Raw genomic sequence first — 9,943 nt, forward strand, 5'->3', positions numbered from 1 at the left:
AATGGGTGAAAAGTAGGAACAATTATATGAAGAAAGATATCCACTATTAAAAAGAGTATAGACAGAGAAATAGGGCCGACCGACTCAACGAGGGTCTAGCTCCGAAAAGGATATCGAGGCGGGGGGTATGGGTATAGAGGTTCATCAAGCATGACAGGAATCTAACACGACAGAAAACAAGACAAATCAAGAACGCTCAAGCTTCTTCTTGTGATTAGCAAGAATAGCCTCAATCTTCCTCAACTGCAAAACAAGACCCTTCTTCTCCGCATTCGCAACCAACCAATCCTCCATCTTACGTCTGACAAAACGCATAGAAGCTAGCACCGGCAAGACAGCAGCGTGCTCATCCTCAGCAAGACCACCCTGGTCTTCGCGCTCCATCGCGACCCAACGCTCGGAGGCAGGGTTGAGAAGTAAATCGAAAACATCGGACCACAGCTCCCGGTCCCAGTATCGCTTCAAAGACTCGCGGATTCGGTAGGTTGGTGGCTCTGGCCCGCCAGCGGTCCCACTACTAGTGCGAACGCGAGCGGACTCGATGTATTTACCGAAAAGGAGCACGTGGATTGTACCCGCGATACCGTATAGATCGATCTGATGGGTCCAGGGCCGCGTCTCGCGGATTTCGTTGCACTCGTGTGTGCCGACTTCCCAGTCTGCGATAAATTGGACGTTCGGTTGGAATGCGTGCATGTCTATTCCGCGGCCGAAGTCGATGAGTGAGAGACCCTTGCTTGCCCAGCCGTGCAGACCATTGGGTGAGTAGTGGATGGTGTCTCGGCGTTTGGGTCTCGACTCATCGTCATCATCGTCGTCCTCGTCGGTAGCAGCATCGAGATCGAGAAGGGAAAGTGATTTGCTCGGGGGCAAGTCTGGGTTAGCTTCATCGAGACGAACGAGACAATTGTCTGCTTTAATGTCGCCATGTAAGATCCCGTTCGCATGGAGGCCTTCGATAGTGCGGAATAGTTCAATTGAGAAAAACATGGCGAGTGATTCTTCGAGACCACCGTCAGAGCTGTGGTCGTTGCGGACTATGTTGACCAGGTCAAGGATTGTTCCTTGACCCCGGTAGTCTTCTACTAAGAAGCTTTCACGTTGGTGCACGTGAAGTTCGTGAGCGCGGACAACGCTATCCGTTGCACGGACATGGCCGGGTGATTGACGCAGGCGTTCGTATGCGGTGCGGATCATGTAAAATTCCCAAGCGCTCGAGGGTCCATTCTCAACCTTGACGGCCTCAAATGCGTGTCGCGGCTTGTCATATGGGCTCACTTTGCTTGCTAAGCTGCTCGGGTTTGTGTCTTCTTCATCAGAGTTGTATGGCTCTTCACTCTCGACACTCTCTGCCAAATAAACCGGAGCATAAGCGCCAGCTCCCAGCTCCCGCCGAATGAGGTAGCTTCGCTCTGCACCTGGGAATTCTAGAGCCGGTGCATCAATGCCATCATCGTCAGCAGCTCTTGATTTCCGGCTATGGGCTCTGAGAAATTTCTGTATCATGGACGCGTAGTTACTGTCTTTCGTATGTCCATGGTAGCCTGCGTATGTTGCAAGTTGGGGTTCCAATGCATTCAGAATGGTGTTTCGAATTCCCTTGTCAGTTGGATTGCATTGCACGTCGCGGATAATCGCTTCCCTTCGATGAGGTCTGGGACCGAGTGCCTTGAAAGCAGTGGGGCTAAAGGGTGCATCGGCCATGGAGGTAACAGTGTTGTCGCCATGGTATGGTGTTGGGGCTCCAACGGGGCTGGAGAGCAATAAGTTTCCCATCTGAGGAACCCCAGATGGTGTTCGTGCTTTCGAGGGGGTCTTTGCGTTGTATATAGTGTTCCGAGCAGCCGTCATAGAAATGGAGCTTTCCGTGCGCTCAACAATCGGAGTCATGAACGGCAGTCGGTTCTGTGCCATGATTGCAGGATCCCGATATGTTCCGTACGGCGCGTTATAATCAGAAGGCATTCGTGGTACAAAGCGTTCTTTTTCCGGAGTGCCATGCTGAGATTCATACACATCTTCCTCGCTGAGAACGGAGTGAGAAGTGGCATCGGCCCCTTCGATACCAGGGACATCCCTGGCAGTGAACTCCGTCCAATCATCCCCCAAAACACTCTCAGCCCGTGTGGTGTCGGCATATCCGGTATCATCAAGCGACCTGTGGAAGGTTTGTGTTTCTTCGCCCCCAAAGTCACTCGAGGCTGCTGAGATGCGACCAGTACCAGTGCTATCACAGTCATCGTCGTCATAGTCACTACCGTACAAACTATCCGCTGCATCTTCTTCTTCGGCCTTCAGGGGTTGACTGAACATGTCATAGATTTCATCGGTCGCAGCACGAGTATGCATGGTCATAGTGGGCTCTCGGGTACTCTTCCGTCGGACCTTGGAATTCGAGGGCGAGTCAAATTTCATTTTGACTATGTGATTGTCAGTCATGAATTCACGAAACATTGGAAATGAATATCAGTTCTATTTTCTCACCGGTCTGAGTATTCCCTTGCTCCTTGAACTTCTTGGGTTTCCCAGATTTGTGCTCAGCCCGCCCATCTCGTTCTTGAGAGTGGGATTGCTGTCCATAAATTGTCAATTTTTCATCTGATTGCTCTGGTAAGCCCTCCTCAGATCTTGCCTCTCTGAAGTTAATGGTCTGGCACTCAGCTCCTACAGAATTGCCCGAGATTTGCTGCAAGGGCTCCTTTAGGCGCCGCCAATCCATATCCATCCAACCGCGCTGGATCGCCCTAAGTTCTTCAAAGCTCATTTCATGCACCGGATTCCTGTAATCTGGGTATACTGCTTCCAGGTCGACAAAGACACGTTCGCGTCGACCGGTTCGTGGGTTTACCGCTTCCCTTACATGATGTTCCGGAATTTGTTTGGGAGCTTTCTCTTCTTTAGGAGGTGAAATTGGATTGGACTGAATACACAATCGAAGCACATAGGGTTAAGCCAGCAATTAGTCCTGTGATCGTAAATATATGGAAGGTCTGAAAAGGAATAGGCAACGCGAAATTGCAAACTCACCTCGTCTCTGAAAATGGCCATCTTTTGGCTTGGCCCTGATTTCTTTCCTCCAGCCTTCAATGTTTCTCCAACCCATGGCTTTGCCTCCACCTCGTTTTCCTTCTTGCGCTCCCGAATTGACCCAATACTATCCCATCCCTTCGTCGGACCACCACTGGTGGCTGGTTGGCTGGATTCCCCAGCGTCGGCATCTGAGAAGATAGCCATTTTGGTCTTCCCGGATTTCGTCTTCGGGGCGGCAGCTGTGGGTGATGGTCGTGAGGATTGCGCATCAGAGGCATCTGACAGGGCAAAAGGGTCTGTTTTGGCGGCGAGAGCCGGACGAACAGCCGGAAGAGCGGGAGAGGAAGGGCCGGCATCTTGAGGGCGAGCTTCGTATCGTTGTTGAAATTCGCTGTATTTGCGGAGTAACCGTTCAGCAGGTCGGGCTTCGCGGTCCATGCCGAGTCTATAAACTTCATCCGCCTGGTTCCAGCGTCCAGCGCCCTCGAGCCATGCAGCGAACTCCTCGTAGAACAGAGCCAGGCCTTCACCAATATGATGCCGTGCTAGGAAAGCAAAGGTCTCGCGCGGGGCATCGGAAAACAATCGGATATAGTGTAGCCACAATCGGAGATACCGAGGGTCGTTCTTGTAGTGTGAAGATGAGAGGAATGACTTGGTGGCCCGTTCAAGTAGAGGGAGGAGGCCGGACTCGGGGGTGGCTTGGGCCGAGGGGTATGCGTTCAGGGTCCATTTCACGTAGCGGTCGTAAACGTCGAGAGGATCGTCCGATTCTCCAATAACTTCGAGTTCGGCCTCGTATTCTTGACGGATTGCGCCATTTATCGTCCGTGTATCGTTTGGTGACGGAGCTGCGAGTTTGTCACTGTTGCTGCCCGCCGAAAATATTTGGGCAAGCTGTCGGGCTGATCGACCACCAGGCAGTGATTGGACGTTTTCCTTCTGAGCCTCGATGATGTCGAAGTCGATTAGGTCGTCGGAGGCAGCCATAATTCCGAGACCTGCAGGAGCTCCCTTGAATGTTTTGGGTCGAGTGATAATTTGTCGTCGATTCGAGGTCGGAGGGGCTGCAATTGTGCCTTCCCAATGTGGACAAGCTGGACCGTTTGGGGTATCGATAAACATCACGTGAAAGTTACCCCGGTGATCAACACGTGACTATAACACACAAGGCAGGCACGGGAGTGTTCATAGGGAAGGAGCAACCGGTGGAAAGACTGTCAGGTGATTTCAATTTTTGATATATCAAGTGCATACCATCCCATCTTCAATTCGGTATACACTTCAATCACCCTCGTCAACCTTGGAAATTGTGTTTCAATACAATCGAGCCCAGGCCTGACGAATTGCCCCTCCCGCTGAACCTCCAATCAGCTTAGAGATCCACCGGCTTTCTGACAGCCAACTGGAATCGACATCATTTGAAAGGTACAAAAGCTACCATCATTCCTTTTGTCATCGCCATTGTCATCGCTACAACCGATTGAACTTCAGAGCAGTGTTGTGCAATGTGTGTCTCTCATCCAGACGAGGAAGAACCCATCGCGGCACCCAAGGGGGGTCACAAGAGGAATCTGAGCAATGGGACCCCAGAAAATTCCCCATTGAGACGAACAAAGCGCCAAAAGTCGCGAGTCAGTCTAAAGGAGGCATCTTCCGAAGAAGAAGAATCAGAGCCCGAGGTCAAACCAAAGGCATCACGAGCGAAGAGACTACCGGCCAAGTCTTCCGTCAAAAAGGAAGAGGCTGATGATACAGAATCCTCGCCTGCCATCAAGAACGACGAAGAGCAGGCTCCAAAGGCAGAAGAAGAAGAAAAGCCTATCAGCAAACCAAAGGCCAAGGCTGTGACTACCTCCGCAAAGAAAGCAGCGCCTGCCAAACGCGGAAAGAAGACCAAAGAAGAAAAGGACGCCGAAGCCATGCCTCTGGCTCCCCGAACACCCGGTCTACGAATGTTCGTTGGTGCTCATGTCAGTGCTGCAAAGGGTACGCTCTATACATTTAGTCCTCGCTTTAAAAGCCCAAGCCCAAGAAATTAATCATATTCTCGAACAGGCGTTTTCAACTCAATCCATAACAGCGAACAGATTGGGTAAGTCATTCATGTTTTCACTAAATTATACAGAGTGCCAATGCTAATTACCAAACCAGTGGCAACGCATTTGCCCTATTTTTGAAATCCCAGCGAAAATGGGACAATCCACCTCTCCAAGATGAGCACCGGGATCAGTTCCACAAGCTTTGCGCCGAGAAGAACTATGACGCTGCCAAGTAAGCTCTAAATCCAATAAACTCCAGACTCGATCAAAGCCCTAGACTAACACATCTACCAGATACGTTCTGCCTCACGGATCTTACCTCGTGAATCTAGCCCAATCCGACGAAACCAAAGCCAAACAGGCCTATACCTCTTTCGTCGACGATCTCCGCCGCTGCGAAGCTCTCGGTATCAAACTATACAACTTCCAGTATGCCCTTCCACCAATACCTCCCCAAAGTAGTACCGTCAATCTAACACCGCTCTCTCCAGCCCGGGAAGCACAAACGGAGAACCCCTCCCAGAAGCCCTATCCCGACTCGCAGGCGCCCTAATATCCGCAATCAAAGAAACAAGCACCGTAATCCCGGTTCTAGAAACGATGTGCGGCCACGGCAACACAATCGGCGGCTTCCTCTCCGAATTCAAAGATCTCCTTGCTCTGATTCCTGAGGAGCACCATTCCCGCATTGGAATCTGCATCGACACATGTCACAGCTTCGCCGCAGGCTATGACCTCGTCACCCCGGAAGGATTCAAGGCCTTCCTTGCCGAATTTGACGAGTTGATCGGGATCCGGTTTCTGCGCGCTTTGCATCTGAATGATTCTAAAGCACCGAAGGGGAGTAGGCGTGATTTGCACGCGAATATCGGGACTGGATTCCTTGGTCTGCGCGCTTTTCATAATGTTATGAATGAGGAGAGGTTTCAGGATATGCCTATGGTTTTGGAAACGCCTATTGACCGGGCTGAAGGGGGCGATGAGGATGAAGGTGGTGCGAAGAAGAAGAATTCCAAGAGGCCGGCTGGTGCGTCTGCGGCTACGGTGCCTGATCCTGGTGTTTGGGCGCGCGAGATCAAGCTGCTTGAGTCGCTTATTGGGATGGATGCTGAAGGAGAGAAGTTCCGGGAGTTGGAGAGGAAGTTGGCGGAGGAGGGGGCGGAGATGAGGAAGGCCCAGCTGGAGCAGTATGAGAGGAAGTTGGAGACTGAGAAGAAGAAGGAGGCGAAGGGGAAAGGGAAGCAGAAGAGTTTAACCGATATGATAAAGGGTGGGGGGGAAGAAGGATTGAATTGAATTATCAGTGCAGATCGCGAAGCAAAATTTTCGGATACTTGCAATACGATACTTAATTTCTACTAGTACAATGAAGGTGCCGCGAGTACAATAGAATTGAATGAAGTCAAGATGAACGTAGGGGCATATAGCCCTCCCGAGAAAAGGGAATTTAAATTGGTATCAATTAAACCGCCGCTCAGATATATGATTCCATTCCGCCAGCCTCCATGCAAAGAAGACACCAAAAAGCCTGCCTGCCTTCTAACAACCGTCCCCCAAAAGACACTCATTGCTCCGTAAGACCCAAGTCAGCGTTTACATGAGATATCAACAGCATGCAGCGGTCAGCAAAACAATGCGACCTTCTTCATCAAAAAAAGAATCGTTGACTCCCTGTCCACAAAAAAAAGAAAAGAAACACGGACAGGGAGAATATGGTGCTGGTAGCTACCGTCGCAAAAGGAAAGAGAAGTAAAGGTACCATTATAGTATGGTATTTAGATGAATGAAGTAAAGTAAGTTGGTATCATGAGAAGAAAAATGTTTTAATGATGTGGAGTTTGGCTCCGAACTGGCGAGACGGATGAAGCGGAGTGAACCCCGGGTGAAGCCTCCCGGCTGGGCAGGGGAAGCTGCGAGTTGAACCCAGCCTCGGCCATCGTAGAAATTGTAGGGGGAGCGGATTTGAGAGGCTCTGGAGGTCCATCATCTTCAGGGATGGTGGTGGAGACGCTAAGCCCGTGCATGGCACCGTTAGCGCGAACGCGGAACGAGCGCCGCTTATCACCAGCTGAAGAAGCTTGCAGATCATCGTTGAACTGGCCAGCCGGGGAAGAAGCGATAATATCGGTCTCTTCATCCGCGACTTGACGGTAATCCCCATTCTCCGGGCCGGTGAGGTCGCCATCATCGGTATCAGACTCGGGAGTTCCGTCCCGGCTCCAAGAATCCCTTGCAGCCTCACTGCGCATCCGGGAAATTTTCATATAATTATAAGTCGCGATGCTACCGATCGTGATGCCGAGACCAGCCATGTTGACGGGTGTAAGCTGATCGTGGAAGATGACTCCCGCGGCACTAATGGTCACCACTTCCTTGAATATGCCGCAAATGCTCAAAGTGACAACGGAAGAGCGCTTCAACAATGCAAATTCGGATGAAATCATGCAGAAAGCAAGAAGACCTGGGAATACCAGGAGGGCGGCCCCAAGCAAGTTGCCGTGCTTCTCGGCGAGGGCGAGGTAGCCTTTGTGGATTTCCACTGGGCCCTCAACAGTAAGGGCAATAGTAATAAGAGAGACGAACATCACGGGCGTGAGAAGAAAGAGTGTAGAAAATGGATTCGAAGTGGCCGGATGACGCAGAAGAAGAATTTGTGTTAGACCCCACCGGAAGCCAGAAAAGAAGGCCGAAGCAATGACGAGGCTGAAGCCGAGTGCGTTGAACGCAGTTTCACCAGCGACCATCATCACCACACCAATCGTCATTGTGGCAATGACTATTATCAACTTGAAGGAAGGCGACTCGAGGCGGAAGAGGAAAGCAAAGATCAGAACGAAAGCGAGCGCGGAAGATTTACACATGGTGAGGAAGGTGAGGGAGATGAATTTGAGAGACATGTTGCCGAGTCCGATGTCAAGGGATGTGGCGGCACCACAGGGCACGAGGCGTGTGAAGTAGAAGAACTTTGTCATTATGGGTTCAGATTCCTTCAGTCCTTCGACGGGGGAGTTGGCGAGGGACTCGGGAGGATGTTGAGGTCGTAAGGACGGAAAAATCCAAAGCAAGATAGCTGCCAATGTGAATTGGACAGCCATGTGTAAGCTGGTTGTAAAAAGAGGGAAGGGAAAGACGACGTCGCTTTCGGAAAACATCCATTTGTTATACTGCGAAGCGAATAAGTTGGTTAGTTTTGATATTTATCGTCATAGCCATGAGCCGGCAGTCGGCATGTGACGCGCAAGGTACACTTACTATGGAGATGGACAATGAGAAGAAATACCACATCAGAATCAGGCCAGCGTTCACAAGGAGCTTGCGGAGAACATTGCGATCGGCCAGACCCAGCTGGAAGATGGCATATCGCGATGATTTGGTGTCTGCGATGCGGGCATCGAGCTTACGGCGTTGTCTGCGCCGGCGCCGGCGCTGGCGCTTCTGAGATGTGGTAAGACCAGTCTCCTCATCGTATTGATCATCATCCGAGCTCATCTCAGTCAGTTCACGCGTCTCGATTGCGGAAGATGAGAGATCTGATGCATCGGTATCTTCTGCGGTCAAAGGCTCCTGTTCATCCCATCTATCTCCGAGCGGTCGAAGACTGTCATCCCTTCGCTCCGATGCACTCGGCTGTGGTCGGACATTGGTATTTCCCGTGAGCACCGAGCTCCGCCGTCGATGATGGGTTGCGGCCGATAACCCCATTGCGTGTAAGGTAGTATGTGGTGAAATCCAGGGTTTACCTAGTAGACGCGGATCGGAAGGAAAGGAACGGGGGCGGGAGGTGTTTGTGTTTGCCCCATGGAGGGTGCGACTAAAGGAGAGGAATTTCGGTGGTGGAGAAGTGTAAATTAAGACCCCCCCTCTCCGAAGTGTTGGGTCAAGTGATCAGATCAGATCAGATCGAAAAAGCATGGAGTGAAGTCGGAAAGAGGAAAGAGTAAAGGAGAGGCGGTCACGGGGTGCGAGTTGCTGCCGCATGGGAATTTTGGGCGGTGGATGCCAGTCACGCTTACCTTTCCCTGATGGTGCCCTTGTGGTATTGGCCCTGTTTTCTCTTTTCCCTTTTCCCTTTTCCCTTCCTCTTTTCCCCCTCCAACCTCTCCTCTCTTATGACTGGTCGCCACTCGATCCACTTGGGCTTTCACCAAGATCCACAATCCGGTCGATCCGGGGTCCCAGGGGATTTCAGCTTGTCCTTACCAGTGTGGTTTATTGGTGGGCTGTGACTTCCGGTGACCTATGCCCGATAAGGGGTCAGCATATTATGTGCGGAAAAATGGGATACCGATCTTATATCAACTGTAACTGACCGCATCGTGGCATGGGTCAACCTGCGAAATTGCACTGGATCGACCGGTGGTCCTTCTTGAAACCGCTGTCTTTTCCGCGGTCCCACGATGAAAGAATCTGCATCCGCTAGCACATACTGGTCATTTCCACCGAGATTTACGGAGCTTGGGAAATGATTAACCCGAGGCCATGGTGTAGACCTACTTCCATAATGATGATGTGCTCGCTAACCTGGTGCCAAACCCCGCTACCTCACTTCCTACCGACCAACTTGAAGCTTCCAAGGCTGGTGATTGGGCAATATACTCAAGCATAGTAATGACCTCAGTGCAATTTTTTGATCACTGCGGCATCATCATGTCGTGGTTTCCATTGTTCCCGGCCGGCGGCTAGGCTCATATATGCCTCGCAGCGTAGGCGAGGAGCCTTGATCGGATATTTCCCTCTTCTCACACCCCTACGTCGGAGATCGTGATCCTCAGGACGTTCCATCGACAGAAATACACGACTCGATCTTTACCTCCTTTTATCTTTCTTTTGTTGATTCTTGGAGGGTATTGTCTCCTTCAAGTCCATTCTCA

At 51.1% G+C, this 9,943-nt stretch overlaps 3 protein-coding genes across 3 annotated transcripts; 1 reads left to right on the top strand and 2 right to left on the bottom strand.

The window, feature by feature from the left end:
• Positions 1-186: 186 nt before the first annotated feature.
• Positions 187-4,155, bottom strand: N7533_012685 (putative checkpoint protein kinase (SldA); the record flags this gene model as incomplete). The annotated part of the gene is made up of 3 exons (XM_057109335.1): positions 187-2,420; positions 2,485-2,920; positions 3,028-4,155. The coding sequence occupies 3 exons, from the start codon at positions 4,153-4,155 to the stop codon at positions 187-189; spliced, it is 3,798 nt and encodes a 1,265-aa protein (XP_056954436.1).
• Positions 4,156-4,538: 383 nt separating this feature from the next.
• On the top strand, positions 4,539-6,368 carry N7533_012686 (DNA-(apurinic or apyrimidinic site) lyase APN1; the record flags this gene model as incomplete). Its single annotated transcript, XM_057109336.1, has 5 exons — positions 4,539-5,019; positions 5,089-5,125; positions 5,185-5,304; positions 5,367-5,501; positions 5,564-6,368. 5 exons carry the CDS (start codon positions 4,539-4,541, stop codon positions 6,366-6,368), a joined length of 1,578 nt encoding a protein of 525 aa, XP_056954437.1.
• Positions 6,369-6,895: 527 nt separating this feature from the next.
• Positions 6,896-8,774, bottom strand: N7533_012687 (putative nucleotide-sugar transporter; the record flags this gene model as incomplete). Its single annotated transcript, XM_057109337.1, has 2 exons — positions 6,896-8,236; positions 8,325-8,774. 2 exons carry the CDS (start codon positions 8,772-8,774, stop codon positions 6,896-6,898), a joined length of 1,791 nt encoding a protein of 596 aa, XP_056954438.1.
• Between the last annotated feature and the right edge of the window lie 1,169 nt (positions 8,775-9,943).

This window comes from Penicillium manginii, assembly GCF_028828005.1.
Source record: "Penicillium manginii strain IBT 31320 chromosome Unknown utg000009l:1.0-3297300.0:1.0-3298630.0, whole genome shotgun sequence".
In the NCBI taxonomy this organism is placed as follows: Eukaryota; Fungi; Ascomycota; class Eurotiomycetes; order Eurotiales; family Aspergillaceae; genus Penicillium; species Penicillium manginii.